Below are 15986 nucleotides of genomic sequence, written 5' to 3'. Positions count from 1 at the left end.
ACAGTCAGATATAGTTCTTAAAGCGATAACTTTGAAAGTCCAACAGATTTACACGTTCAATTGGGCGAGACTTCTCTGGAGAAGGATTCCTTCACAGACGCGACTTTCCTGCTGGTTCTGTCCACAGGATTCACGATGCCGAAAATAAACAGTTTAAATCAACTGACCTTAGATTCCTTTGGAGAGAGAGAGCACTTTTTTGCATGAACTCCTTGCTCTTTCTGGCAAGAGTTATCTCGATGCAGGTAGCTAATACCCAACGAAGACTCAATAAGGTCGATCCTTTATTAAACTGCCAAACGATGCCGACTCCTCTCGATCCTGTACTTCGATAAATTCTTCACTTTCCCTTTAACTGTTGGAATTGAGTAAATTGGCACATCCAGCCACAAATTTCCAGTCCAAATAATATGGAATCTTTCAACAGAACACACAACGGTTTTAAAAATGAAACTTTGTCACAAAAACAAAACGCAACAGAAACGGAGGCACAGCACGTTCCACCTGGAAATCTACAAACTTCAAAACCCACTGCATCACCCGAGTCGACCCTTATATAGTCACGGGGGGGGGGGGGGGGGCACATGTCATCACGTGACCACACATCGGCGGGAAAATCGCATCAGGTGACCTCCAAAAGACCATTACATCATTCTCACAAAGAAAAAACCAGATCTCCTTGAGCATGTAACATTATCAAAAACAGGAGAAAATCTGTGGATGCTGGAAATCCAAGCAACACATGCACAAAATGCTGGAGGAACATAGGAGGCCAGGCAGCATATATGGGAAATAGTAAACAGTTGACATTTCGGGCCAAGACCCTTCATCAGGACTGGAGGAAAAACAGATGAGACATCAGAGGAAGAAGTGTGGGGGTTGGAAGGGTGGAAGAAGTGGTAGGTGATAGGTGAAACTGGGAGAGGGGGAGTAGTGAAGGAAAAAAACTTTTTAGGATACAATTTCCTTAACGATTCTCGAAAGATCATTGCTAATGCCTCCACATCTCTTCAGCCACCTCTTTCAGATCCCTGGGGTGTGCACCATCTGGTCCAGGTGACCTATTTATCTTCAGACCATCTCTGTTTCCCAAGAACCTTCTCCCGAGTAACGTAACTTTACACATTCTGACCACTGACATCTGTGACTTCCATATTCCTGCCAGTGTCTTCGACAGATAAGTGATGTACAATACTTATTCAGTTCATCTGCCCTCACCTTGCACCCCCGCCCCATTACTACCTCTCCAGCATCATCTCCCAGTGGTTTGATATCCACTTCCGCCGCTCCTTTACACTATATGTACCTGAAGAAAAATTTGGTCTCCTCTTTAATATTACTGGCTAGCTCACCTATGTATTCCATCTTTTCCTTCTTAATTATTTTAGTTTCATTCTATTGGTTTTAAAAGCTTCCCAATCTTCTAACTTCCAAGTAATTTTTGCTCTATGCCCTCTCTTTGGTTTTTATGTTGTCTCTGGTATCTCTTATCAGCCACGGTTTTGTTCCCTTACCTCTCGAATACTACTTCCTCTTTGTGATGTATACAACTTGTGCCTTCAGAATTGCTTCCAGAAATTCCAGCCATTGCTGCTGTGTTTCATCCCTGCCCATATTCTTTTAAAATCAATTTTGACGAATTTTTCTCTCATGCCTCTCTAATTCTCTTTATCCCACATCTGACTTTAGCTTCTCCTTCTCTAATGTCAGGGTGAATCTGATCATATTAAGATCACTTTTCCCTAAGGGTCCTTTAAAACTAAGTGACCTAATTAGTTCTGGTTCATGACAACACCCAATCCAGAAGAGCTGATCCCCAAGTGGGCTCAACCACGAGCTGCTCTAAAAAAGCATCTTGCAGGCATTCTACGAATTCCTCATCTTGAGACCAACACCATCCTAATTTTCCTAAGCACCTGCATGACAATCCCCCATTACTATTGTAACATTGCCCTTTTGGCACGCATTTTCTATCTCCCATTCTAATTTGTGGACCACATACTTACTAATGTTTGGTGGTCTCTATACAACTCTCATCAAGGATTTTTGTTTACATTTGCTGTTCCTTAATTCTACCCACAGATTCTACACCTTCCAACCCAATGCCACCTCTTTCTAATGATTTTTTAAAATATTTTACCAACAGAGCCACACAACCCCACTAACAGCTTGTTCTTTCAAGAAACTTATAAATATCTGGGGAAACAAGAGGACCTGCAGATGCTAGAAATCTACAGAACTACACGCAAAGTGCTGGAGGAGCTCAGCATGTCAGGTAGCGTCTATGGATGGGAATCAACATTTCGGGCCAAGACCCTTCATCGGGACTCTTGATACCCACATATCTGGAATATCAGATATCAGATCAGACAAGCAAAGGAAATAGAAAGTAGTGCGAAATACGGAAAACCTTTGACAAAATTTAGTTCAAGGATTTAATAAACCTGCCAAACAGAGCTCAATAGTTAACAAATACAAAAAAGGCAAAAATCACTTTCATCAATGCCTACATTGACTTTTTGTTTATAAAAATACCTTGGTCCCATTTCAATCAGTAAAATTTACAAAGATAAATAAGAACTTTAGAAAAGACTATTTACACTCAAACCCACTTAGATTGAGGCTACCTTGGACAGAAGGAGGAAGAGAAATTACACACATGAAAAAAAAAATCAGACATTTATATTTTCTTCAAAACTGAACAGGATTCAGCACTCCATGTGTGTGTATATGCAATCATGATAAGAAATACAGACCAGGAAACTTAAATGAGAGACCAACTCAGAAAAATGAATCATCACTATGAAAGAAAACATTAACCAGTGGAATGAGTATGACCCTCCATGGGAGACATCTCAATGATCTGAGCAGACGAGATGTTGACAAGGAAGCATCGAGCACCTGACTGAGAGTTGGAGACCTCTTTCCAGAAACAGAGGGGTTCCTTGCAGAAATACAGGACAAGGTGGTTAACAAAAGGGAAAAAAAAAATATCAAAAAATACATGAAATGCCAAGAGAAACCAGACACAGTCCAACATATTCCAGGATCCAGCAGCAGTTTAACTCAATCTGATTACTTACAAAGGTACAATCAAGTGGAAAATATCATTGACCAGAATCTTACTTTAAAATACAAACTCATGAATGCCCTCCATCACTCCATAAAGGCACCATAAATTCAAGCCTGATCCAGTTTTAGAGTCAAAATCATAGGGACTCTTGATACCCACATATCCGGAATATCAACAAGCAAAGAAAGTAGAAACTACTGCAAAATAGGGCAAAACTTTGAGAAAATTTAGTTCAAGGTTTAAAAAAACCTGCCAAATAGAGCTCAATAGGTAACAATTACAATAAAGGCAATAAACACTTTCACCAATACTGACATTGACTTTTTTTATATATATAAAAATAACTTCGTCCCATTTCAATCAGTAAAATTTACAAAAATAAATAAGAACTTCAGAATAAATTAGAAAAGTGTATTTACACTCAAACCCACTTAGATTAACACTACCTTGGACAGAAGGAGGATGAGAAATAAGAAACATAAAAAAATCACAGAACTGTCAGATAAAAGTTCTAAGGAAAACTGAACAGGATTCAACAGTCCATGTGTGTATATGCAATTGTGATAAGAAATACAGACCAGAAAACTTAAATGAGAGGCCAACTCAGAAAAATAAATCATCACTATGGAAGAAAACATTAACCAGTGGAATGAGTATGACCCTCCATGGGAGACATCTCAATGATCTGAGCAGACGAGATGTTGACAGGGAAGCATCGAGAACCTGACTGAGAGTTGGAGACCTCTTCCCAGAAACAGGGGGGTTCCTTGCAGAAATACGGGACAAGGTGGTTAACAAAAATAAGAAAAAAATCAAAACTACATGCAATACCAAGAAACAAGGCAATAAATGCAGGGAATAACAAGAGAAACCAGACACATTCCAGGATCCTGCAGCAGTTGAACTCAATTTGATTACAATCGAGTGGCAAATATCATTGACCAGAATCTTGCTTTAAAATACAAACTGACCTCCATTTCATCATGGCACCGTACATTCAAGCCTGTTCCAGTTTTAGAGTCAAAATCTCACAAACTATAGATAACCAATACATTATTTCAGATAGGACAATCCATAATAACCATCAGATATAACAGGATAAACAGGCAGGAACAACTCCCTCAATGGATAAAACCATTCCCAACACACACATGTTCCTCGATCAGTGGGGCACCTCACCACAGGTATTGTTTGTGTCAGCAGTCAGACAACCAAATTATTTTCTCTGTCAATCAGCTTCCAAATGTTGCGACTCTGTCATTCGTTGCCACGGCCCACTGCTGATTCCCTTATCCTCATCACACGTTCTTACCCCGACCATCGTCCAGAGCCCCAAACTCTGCCCTGTGCAGACCCGCCTCTGGTTTCTGACCCTGCTCTGTTGAACATCCAACTAATGGTTTCCCATTCTGCTTTCAGTCTTCAGAGGACAGTGTGTTTTCTAACAACCCTTTAGAAGCAGGGAAAATGACCCATAATGTGGAAATGAGACATCAATAAGGAGGTTAACTACCAATGTCATTCTTCCTCAGCCCAGAGATTAGAGGGACGGAGAACATCTCAGACAGAACTGCAGTCAGCTCCACTTCTTCAGGCTGCAGAAATTCAAACCTCTTCACCCAAAGAGTGGCGACTGTTTGGAACCCATCACCACAAGGAGAGCAAGAAGGGAACAACAGGGGAGGATTTAAAAGGACTGTCATGGAACAGAATCACTGGCAGGGTCCAGCCGGCCTGAGTTGTCTCCCTACTGTACAATAGGTGCATTATAAATTCACTAAGTACCGGAGACAGAATTCAATTAGAACTGATTTAATTGTCTTAGATCCAGAATATTAAACTCCAGCCCTATTAAGGGTGAATGTGCAGCAGAAGAAACTCCTCCCATGCCCAGTGACCAGGGTGCAGAACTGGGTGTGGTGAGCAGCAGCAATAATTGCAGAGTTCAGCACCGACTCACTCTCGAAATTGCATTCAGCAACGGTGATGGACAAATATCCAGCATGCAGCTTATTGAAACTTTCTCCCCAGTGTGAACCCAGCAGTGTGTCACAAGTGTAACACGCTGTAAAGTTTCACAGCTAATGTAATGGCCTCTCTGCAATGTTTCACTGCTGAGGTAATGGTTTCTCTGTAGCAGCAATGTTTAGGTTACGAATAGAGATAACAGGGTTTTGGAGTGTGGGGCTATCCAATGACAGAAATGTTCTCTCTTGTGAGTCTGGAAGAGAGATTTTGGTGTTTTTTTTTGCTGGGGAGAGATGAGAAGATGCGAATGGAGAGAGTGGGCCCTTTTTCTTTTATTTTTTTGTTTTCTTCAGGAACCATATAGTCAAATTAAGAATTATAAAGCTCAATTGTTTCATTGCATATTGTGTACCGCTTGTTATTTCGGGGTACTGATTTGTAAAAGGGGACACATCGTGCAGCATCCACCCAAATGAGATTTCTTAAGCTTGGCCAGGCTGGAGGGGCTATCACCCCCTATATTAAGCTGCTAGCTGAAGTGAAAGTTACATAAGGTTAAATGACTGAGTGAATCGCTTCCCACATTCACAGCAGGTGAACAACCTCTCCACAGTGTGAACTCAATGATGCACATTTGGATTATTTGGTTCAGAGAATCTCTTCTCGAAGTCTGAACAGGTGATCAACCTCTACCCAGTGTGAACTTGCTGGTGTCTCTGTAGTTGAGATGACCAAGTGAATCCCTTCCCACAGTCTGAGCAGGTGAATGGCCTCTCCCCCGTGTGAACTCTCTCATGTACCTTCAGATGAGATGACTGAGTGAATCCCTTCCCACAGTATGAGCAGATGAACGGCCGCTCCCCGGTGTGAACTGACCGGTGAGCTTGCAGGTGGGATGACTGAGTGAATCCTTTCCCACAGTCTGAGCAGGTGAACGGCCTCTCCCCAATGTGAATTCGCTGATGTACCTTCAGTTTAGATGACTCAGTGAATCTCTTCCCACAGTCTGAGCAGGTGAACGGTCTCTCCCCAGTGTGAACTGACCTGTGTACCAGTAGGTAGGATGACCGAGTGAATCCCTTCCCGCAGTCTGAGCAGGTGAACGGTCTCTCCCCAGTGTGAACTGACCTGTGTACCAGTAGGTAGGATGACTGAGTGAATCCCTTCCCGCAGTCTGAGCAGGTGAACGGTCTCTCCCCAGTGTGAACTAACCGGTGTGCTTGTAGGCTAGTTAACCGTCTGAATTCCTTCCCGCAGTCTGAGCAGGTGAATGGCCTCTCCCCAGTGTGAACTGACCTGTGTGCTTGTAGGCTAGTTAACTGTGTGAATCCCTGCCCACAGACTGAGCAGGTGAATGGCCTCTCCCCAGTGTGAACTCGCTGATGTAACTTCAGTTGAGATAACAGAGTGAATCTCTTCCCACAGTCTGAGCAGGTGAACGGCTTCTCTCCAGTGTGAACTCGCTGATGTACCTTCAGTTCAGATGACCGAGTGAATCCCTTCCCACAGTCTGAGCAGGTGAATGGCCTCTCCCCAGTGTGAACTCTCTGATGTACCTTCAGTTGAGATAACCGGGAGAACCCTTTCCCACAGTCTGAGCAGGTGAACGGCCTCTCCCCTGTGTAAAATGACGGGAATGCCAGTCGGTCTGATGACCAAGTGAATCCCTCCCCACAGTCTGAGCAGGAAGGATGATCGAGTGAATCCCTTGCTCCACTTCTTAAATATTTGGACAGAGACAGCAAAACCGACGTGTTGTGTTCAATTTTCACGTAAACAAATTCCTTGTCATTTTTAACCTGTGAAAAGATTTACAAAATCGATCAATGGGTGTAGGACAACATTTCAGATGAGATCACTTGAGTTGTCAAGGTGTGATCTGGTATCACACTGTTACAGTGAGGTTCAACACAATTTGGAGAGAGAAATCACCTTCTAACTGGGCACAGTGCTGGTATCTGGAATGACCAACATATTCTTTGATACTGTTCCTGTCTCTATAAGAATGGGGCATTTCTGCCATCTCCAATCTGTGACTTGGCTCAGTTTGACTCTCTCCATTGGTATTATTCCCTGTTCCCACTGAGCTGCATGGGTGCCTGGCCCCACAGTATCTGAAACACTCACACAAATAGCTGGCAGTGTATTACACGCACCCACCACTCTCTGTGTAAAAAAACTTACCCCTAACATCCCCTCGGCATCTATTTACAAGCACCTTAAAACTATGCCCCCTCGTGTTTGTCATTTCAGCCCCGGGAATAAACCTTTGGCTATGCACATGATCAATGCCCCTAGAAACCATAAGAAAACATAGAACACTACGGCACAGAAACAGGCCTTTCGGCCCTTCTTGGCTGTGCTGCAACATTTCCTGCCTAGTCCCACTGACCTGCACACGGACCATATCCATCCATACACCTCCCATCCATGTACCTGTCCAATTTATTCTTAAATGTTAATAAAGGCTCCGCATTTATCACCTCATCTGGCAGCTCATTCCATACTCCCACCACTCTCTGTGTGAAGAAGCCCCCCCAATGTTCCCTTTAAACTTTTCCCCCCTCACCCTTAACCCCTGTCCTCTGTTTTTTTTTTCTCCCCTTGCCTCTGTGGAGAAAGCCTGCTTGCATTCAAGTCCAAACTTATTCAACCTCTCTCTGTAACTGAGTTTCTCAAGTCCCGGCAACATCCTTGTACACCTTCTCTGCACTCTTTCAACCTTATTAATATCCTTCCTGTAATTTGGTGACAAAAAATGAACACAATACTCCAGATTCGGCCTCACCAATGCCTTATACAACCTCACCATAACATTCCAGCTCTTGTACTCAATACTTTGATAAATAAAGGCCAATGTACCAAAAGCTCTCTTTACAATCCTATCTACCTGTGACGCCACTTTTAGGGAATTTTGTATCTGTATTCCCAGATCCCTCTGTTCTACTGCACTCCTCAGTGCCTTACCATTTACCCTGTATGTACCCCTCATCATTTTACAGACCTAAAAAAGGCACTAAGCATAAACAAGGAAATCATACATTGCTTTGGGGATTTGTAAGGAGTATACAAAATTATGAGGGTATAGATAGAGCGAATGCAAACAGGCTTTTTCCACTGAGGCTAGGGGAGAAAAAAAACAGAGGACATGGGTTGAGGGTGAAGGGGGAAAAGTTTAAAGGGAACATTAGTGGGGGCTTCTTCACACAGAGAGTGGTGGGAGTGTGGAATGAGCTGCCAGACGAAGTGGTAAATGCGGGCTCACCTTTAACATTTAAGAAAAACTTGGACAGGTACATGGACGAGAGGTGTATGGAGGGATATGGTCAGGGTAAAGGTAAGTGGGACTAGGCAGAAAAATGGTTCGGCACAGCAAAGAAGGGCCAAAAGGCCTGTTTCTGTACTGTAATGTTCTATTGTGTGATGGTTACAAGCTGCAGCTGGATGCACATCTTGTAGGTGAGGGCATCAAGGACACTGGAGGTATCCCCACCTTCCCACCAATGTCCCCTCTAATTTGTAATGACCGTGTGCACATAAATCTTGTACTGTCCATTTTTTTTTTACCCAGTGACAACGTGTGCACAGTGAATTTTATATAGAGAGGTATTCATTTTAACAGCTAGCAAATCACTGTCAGTAAGAACTTTGATCTCCCCTGGCTTCGATCGAGTTCATCTGCACTCTCACACAACCTATGTAGCAGTCCTGTAATGGGAAATGAAGGATTTTCTCACCAGAGCTTTTGCACATTGTCCATATGTGATTTGCTTGCTAAATTATGCTTTAAAAAGTCAGATTTCCAGATATCACTCCACTTCTTCCCACTTGTAAATTCTCCAGCAACTTTTGCATGGCCACAATACACACAGGTAACACCAGTTTCTATATTGGACATAAATATTTCCCCTGAACCCTCATGAGGAATTGAGGATATATATAAAACATTATTTTGAACCTGTGTAACCTCGGGTTAAAAGAATAATTGGGACTGAATAGGAATTTTTGAACTGAAGTAAACTCTGTCATCAGCAGTTAGCAAAGACAGATTCATTGCCAGTTCTCTGTGGCTTGCAGGGAGACACACTGAGAGCTGGTAACATTATACATTGTACCCTGGTTAGTTGATACATTATACCTTGTACCCTCGTTTGAGTAAAGAGAGGAGGACTCATCAGTAAGGACAGGAATCAACATCTGTCTGTAATTAAATCAGAGCCTTGCAAAGGGATTAACTGATAAGGACTGGACAGTACATCTGTCTGTAATTAAAACCTTGATTTAGCGAACACTCTTATTTAAGTAATTAAGTTTTGCACCAACAGACTTGGTGGGCGTACCAGTTCAAATAACATCTTGCAATAGTAATGTATGGGACTTACTGTGTATAAATATACGGCTGTAACCTGACTAAGTCAGTCCACTTGTCAGATGGTGGTAGTGCTTATGTGCCTTCCCTTTGACAACTGGGTCTCAAACTCCTGCAGGAGAATGCGCTATAAACTGTGGAGATGATAAGAAGCTGGTCTCTCAAGTTTTATTCAGATACAACTTGAACATTTGGCGTCACGAACAGGATCCCAATATAGGGAGTGCCAAGCAGACTGTGGTGGGATATTACCTCATGAGAACAAGCAGTAAATTTGATATGGAAAAAGAACTGTGGAAAGAAGTGGAAATTGTTGAAAAGGGAATGGAAGGAAAAGGCAGATGTAAAGTAGAGCAGTATATTATGAGCAAGTTGGTGGAATAATGCATGTGACAAAGGGATAGAGGTATGTACTGCAGAAGGAACACCAAAGGTTGGGAGACGCTAAAAGCGGAGCGTGAATGGGTGGATGGGCATCAAAAATGAGAGCAGGAAAAACAACGTAAGCAAACCAAGCTGGCCTAGATAGGAGAGAAGGGCAGGAACATCAGTCTAAAGTTCCAACTGATAGGGAAACAAGGGATCCCGAACCCATGTCTGGCGTACCGACCCTGTTTGAGGATAGTGGCCATGATGAGGAGTGGGCACCCACTGTACCCCTCCACCTTACCAGGGGCCAAGTTCACCCAGTGCCCCTGAACCCCAATCCTCCCAGTACTCAGATACGGTGGCCGCTCGGGTAAAACAGCGGCGGCAGGGAAGGAGAGGCTCTATACTCTGAGATCCAGAAAGGAAATACGGTGGGAAGAATCCAATAAAACCCCAGAGCTAATGGCTCCACTAAGACTATTGCCCACCCAAATGCTGCCCAATCCACGAGCAGGAGGAGGGACAGCCCTCAGTGATTCCTGTGTTTGCATCCTGGAAGCCTCAAGCAATGATAATGATCATGAATCAGGCCCGAGATAGAAAAGAAAAACCAGCACAGTTTGCTCAGTATGTCCGCAGTACTATACAAATGTTTAATGCAACCCCGCAAGATTTATTCAGTCTCTGCCGCATGTTAAGGCAGAATTGAGATGCCAAACCTATCAAGAGTTACAAGCGGGAAACTATAATGAGAATGAACAGACAGACCAGATTATTCAAGCCTTGGAAAGGGCTCTCCAACAACCTGGAAACATCACTAAAGTACTTGAATGCAAACCTAAGCCTGGGGAATCAGGACCAGACTACTGGGAGCAATGTGTGGCCTGCTATGGCAAGTTCACAGGAGACCAAGCCTTTAATGATGGGAATCCATCCTCCCCCAGTTTAATGCCTATTGCTCCAATGCTTACCAACTAAGTTAGCCAACATGATTGAAACAAATAATATTGATTGGCCTGACAATGTAATATTGCAAGTTGCTGGAATTCCAATTCCATTTATGATTGATATGGGGGCAATCACAACCACTCTCAATCAGGAAATCAGGAATGAAAAGGGATTCCAGCTATCAGACACTACAATCACTCTGTCTGGGTTCGAAGGCAAGGAACGTACATATTCACATACTCAACCACTGCAGGTGGAACTGCAGGGGGACCCAGTGTGAGGTTTCATTTACAGTCACCACCAGTCTGGGGTGTAATCCAGCAGGGAGAGACTTGCTCTGTCCGTTGGAAATCGAGATTCTATGCACAGACAAGGGTGTCACCCTGGGGCTAGTGAACAACTGGCAGCTTCCCCAGTTTCTGACCCCCCAGTGGTGGGCACTTAATCTGGACTCCACTGCATTTGAACCCCCACTGCCAGCGGTCGACCCTCATGTGACTCTGTGCTATGACCCTCAGGGGTGCTCAACTGAGGAAAGCCAATATTATGCACCTCTCGAGGGACAGAAGTTCCCAGTCACGGTGATTGGAGAGGTTAAAGGAAGGGAGAGCAGTATATTACTGGCTGAAGTTCTGGATTTCCTTTGGCAACAGACAGGACTGGTGGTTCCCCATACCACCATTAGGGTTTGCCCTGAGTTTGAGCCAAAGAGCCTCGGGTTCATTGCCTAGACGCTGATGAAACAAGCCTCCAACACCAGGGGAGACTGGCAAGATTTGCCGATGGGACATTTCTGATACTGGAAAGAGTCTGAGGTGAAGACGGGACATCTGGTAAGACACTCTTTTAATATTGACCGAATCCAAGACAGTTTCAGGGCAATTTCAGGCCATGACGTTGGCCGCACCAACTGCCCCCGTCCGGATCATTGTGAAAGAAGGACAGACTCTCCCATCTATTCCACAATACCCCCTCAAGGCCGAGGCAACGTTTTATGAGGATGGAAGCTCTTTTGTGGATCCAGCAGGAAAACGATATTCTGGCTATGTGACAGTGACGGACAGTGAAATAGTTGAGCAGGCCTCTTTTGAGTCAGCTGTATCTGCCCAGAAGGCTGAGCTGTTTGCTCTGACTCGTGCCTGTATCCTAGCAACAGACAAGATTGTGAACATTTACACAGATCCCCATTATGCATTTGGAGTTCCACATGACTGCTGGGCTCTCTGGGAACATGGGGATTCCTGACTTCCTCTGGCCACCCCATTAGTAATGCTGCCTTTGTAAACAATTTACCCACCGCTCTACAGATACCTCGAGTTTTGGCCATTATTAAATGTGCAGCCCACACCCGCATGTCCGACCGGGTCACTAAAGGCAACGCTTTAGCAGGTAAGACAGCGAAAAGTGCGACACAATCCTCGGTAGTTGTAGTCCCCTCGGGTTCCCGTCAAACAACCCTCCGTGACTGAAGCAGAACGGGTTTGCCAGACATGCGGGAGGTACATACTTTTCAGGGGGATGCCTCTGAGGAGGAGCGCAAACTGTGGTCCCAGATGGGGTGCCAGAAAGACCCCAACCCAGGTTTTTGGATCACCCCAGTAGGACAGGTTTGTGTTCCGACACAGTTTTTAATGAATATTGGTTGATTATATACACGATTGTGGACACCTGGGAAAGGAGGGAATGGTTGGTAACCTGTACCCTGCACACCAACTCCCTTAACAGGTGAACCTTCTTTGTGTCTAAACTACCAATAATACTGCTTTCACTGTTGTGATGGTATTATTACGGGAAATAATTCACAGGTACGGCCTGCCAAAGACGCTAAGCTCTGACAATGGCCCACACTTTGTGGTGAAAGTAAATGAAGGGGTATGTAACGAACTAGCTATGAAGCGACAATTCCACTGTGTACACAATCCACAGACCGCTGGCATAGTGCAGAGAGCCAATGGCACTCGGAAGAGTAAATTGGCCAAACTAACGGTGGAGACTGGACTCACTTGGTTGAAGGCCCTACCGTTAGCCCTATTCCACATGAGGGTTACCCCACAGGGGAAAACAGGGTTTTCATCAGCTGAAAGCATTTATGGACAGCCCATGAGGACACCCTGGGGACCAAGACCTTGTGTACCATTGATCCCAGAAAGTCTACCAGCAAAATTAGATATGCATACTCTAGGGGAAGAGATGGGGAAATATATATGCAAACTAACCAAAGTACTCCAAACATTACATTCACAGGTACAACAGGCTTAGAAGGAAGAGAACTACCCCCCAGAGAGGAGTGACTATCCCACCATAGAACCTTGGAATTTTGTCCTGATCAAGAACTGGGATCAAGGGAATCTCGGACCTCAGTGGAGAGGACCATATCAAGTGTAACTGACTACTCCCACGGCTGTGAAGCTGAGGGGGCAATCTTAGTGGATACATCGAACAGACTACAAATGTGTTACTGAAGAAAATGAGTAGAAGGATTGTCTTGGACTAAAGGAAAATGTATTGGCTGATAGCGGTGTTCTGTGGTTCTCTGGTGTTTAGGTCTTTGAGAGGGCTCACTGATAAGGCAATGCTGTACTCAGTTGTTTTCTCTGTAAAAAAATACTGCTTTGTTGATCATGTAATGATCAAAAGGAAGGAATGATAAATTAAGTAAAAGGGTTTAACACGTCGTTACACAATAGCAGTCTGTTTTTCTGAAAGAAACTGCTGATGATCAACAGATGTGCTAAGCCATGCTGAGCCATATTTCTTCTTGAGGGTATCTAGCTAGGGTTTCAGGATGCTTATCTCCTTGTGCACTCAGGTGTAGAGATAGGACAGCTTCAGTCTGTTCTGTGTGTGTAAGCCATTATGACTATTTTGTAATTTGTCTTTAGGGGCTGTCATGTAGTAAATAACTTTGGCTCCAGCCTGTCTTGTGTTGGGAGCATCTGGACGGATATATCTGTGATGTAAGGGGAATTGTTAGTCAGTTAGTGGGTTGGGCAGGAACAGTCATATACGGAGTAAGGCCCGGGTGCTTGGGATAAAGAGTTTGCACTTATACGGTCTCTGAGTGACTTTATCCGGATTCGACTTCCACAGAATGGGAGTGGTTTTAACGGGCTGGGCTGCTGGAAGCACATTACCAGACCTGGAGTGATTGCAACTGGGTCTGACAGAGGGATAACAGGTTCTTCTGGGCACATTCAGTCTCACCCCAACTATTTCCTACCTTCCTTTGTACAGGTATGTAATGTCTAAAGGACCAGTGTTTGAGTAAATGAGACTCACCAAACTTTCTCCTGACTGAATCACTGGATTCTCTGAGTCAGATGGGTTCTCTCCAGTTGATGCTCTCAACCCTCGGGCTGGTTCACTTGTTGCTGTTCCCTCGTCTTCAGTCGTGGTTTGCTTCCAGTTGGGGTTTTTCTTCCAATAAATCTCTCACCGCAGGTCTAACTTTAACATGAAAGATGATGAAGCACAATAACAATAAAAAGGAGAAACAAACATTTCTGCTTAATGTTACTAAGAACAAAACTCACTGAAACTTGCCCCTCACATCCCCTCTGACCTTAAATGTATTCGACTTTTCAACCGCCTTGGATCGTCTGTCCACTCCATCTGTTCCTCTTATAATCTTATAAACGTCCATCCAGTCTCAGCCCAGCCTGCGCCACTCTGGAGAAAACAACCCAAGTTTGTCCAGCCTCTCGTTACAGCTCATGCCCTCTAACCCAGGTAAACCTCTTCTGCACCCTCTCCAAAGCCCCGACATCCTTCCTAGAGTGGGAGCAATCAGATCAGTATGAAATACTCCGGATGTGGCCTGACTAGAGTTTTATAAAGCTTCAACACAGCTTCCCGGCTTTTGAACTCAATGCATCAACTAATAAAGACAACCACACCATTTGCCTTCTTAACCACCCGATCAATCTGTGCAGTCTCTCTCAGGGAGCGATGAACTTGGAGTTCAAGATCCTTCTGATCATCAACACTGTTCAGGGTTTTGCATTTCACTGTGTACTGTCTCAGACATTCGACCTACCGAGCTGCCATAACTAATCAAATCTCACTGAGTTGTCTCAGGTCCTGTTGAATTTATTCCCAAGTGCACAATTACGGGAAGGTACAGGGACAGAGAAACACTGACTTGTAGCAGCATCACAGGCAAGTACATTCACATAACACACAGAACATCAATTATACAATTCTGTGTCAGTAACAATCTATAAATATGTTTTATGTAATTAACAATAAATAAAATACATTGTGTCATGATCAATATTGAAAGGTGCATTTTGTGTCAATTTAGGTGTCACCATTGAAGAAACCAAGAATATCAGGTCAAAATCCGTAATGATCTACGCTGGAATAGTCAGACACATCATGCAACAGTGAATGCAACAGGAGCCCTAAATTTTCATCATTGTTCAGCTTCAGTTAAGGAGAAGTTGTACCTCACCATTGTTAGGCCACATTTGGAATATGCAGTTACTGCCTGAGACCCAAACACAAACAAAAACACTACTTCCACCGAGCGAGTCCAAAGACAGGCAGCCCGATTTGTCACAAATACCTATGAGAGAGAAGCCAGTGTTACTCAACTTTTAAATTCATTAAAGTGGAACTCCCTCCAAGATAGATGTGACCTGTCTTTACAAAATGTTAAATGGTCAACTCGACAGAGACTACCAATCCCACATCAAACCCAAACCTTTTAGGAGCAGAAGAGGGCACTCAACTCAGTTTGAAATACTAACTACCAAATCAGATGTGTACAGCAATTCATTTTGCCCCGCACAATTAAAGCGAGGAATACTCTTCATCCTAACACAGTCACACAACCAAACCCAATTAAACTTAAGGCAGCTTTTCTTCTGGAAAAATCTCCTTCTTAAACCCACCCCCGCCTCCTCCAGTTTAAATTCCATGCGGAATATTTTGGAGGATAAAGAACCAATAACAGACGTGCAGATGTTGAATTTGGTCCCTGTCTCCATTCCTCCTGTCACCCACAACCAGCTCCGTTGTTTCTGTCACCGGGAGGCAGAGATCGTTTCCTTGTGTCGGGGTGATGACTCCTTCTCTGCCGGCTGACCCGTTATTATTGGAGATGAGGCCGGTCAGTCAGCGGATTTAACCCGCAGATTGGAGCTGTGGGTGGCGATACGGTCACGGGTGAACACACGGAGAGTGACGGGGACAGGGTGGGTGTGTGTGTCACGGGTGAACACACGGAGAGTGAAGGGGACAGGGTGGGTGTGTGTG

At 44.1% G+C, this 15986-nt stretch overlaps 1 protein-coding gene and 1 long non-coding RNA gene across 3 annotated transcripts in view; one reads left to right on the top strand and one right to left on the bottom strand.

Moving 5' to 3' along the window:
- Window positions 1–5719, top strand: part of LOC134341760 (uncharacterized) — a 41223-nt gene extending 35504 nt beyond the window's left edge. For both annotated transcript variants that reach the window (XR_010016852.1, XR_010016853.1), the window contains one exon: window positions 4606–5719. This is a non-coding gene — a long non-coding RNA (uncharacterized LOC134341760). The remainder of the gene's footprint in view (window positions 1–4605) is intronic.
- LOC134341756 (zinc finger protein 585A-like) overlaps window positions 1–15986 on the bottom strand; it is an 80028-nt gene that overhangs the window by 49330 nt on the left and 14712 nt on the right. Inside the window, exons 5-6 of the mRNA XM_063039669.1 lie at window positions 14007–14160; window positions 5813–6840 (exon numbers count right to left, since the gene is read on the bottom strand). Of these exons, the coding sequence (XP_062895739.1) occupies window positions 5813–6840; window positions 14007–14160 (1182 nt within the window). The remainder of the gene's footprint in view (window positions 1–5812; window positions 6841–14006; window positions 14161–15986) is intronic.

The sequence above is a fragment of the Mobula hypostoma genome, unplaced genomic scaffold (assembly GCF_963921235.1).
Source record: "Mobula hypostoma unplaced genomic scaffold, sMobHyp1.1 scaffold_62, whole genome shotgun sequence".
Lineage (NCBI taxonomy): Eukaryota > Metazoa > Chordata > Chondrichthyes > Myliobatiformes > Myliobatidae > Mobula > Mobula hypostoma.
Note: the sequence above shows the minus strand (reverse complement) of the source record. Positions and strands in the feature narration are given on the sequence as shown.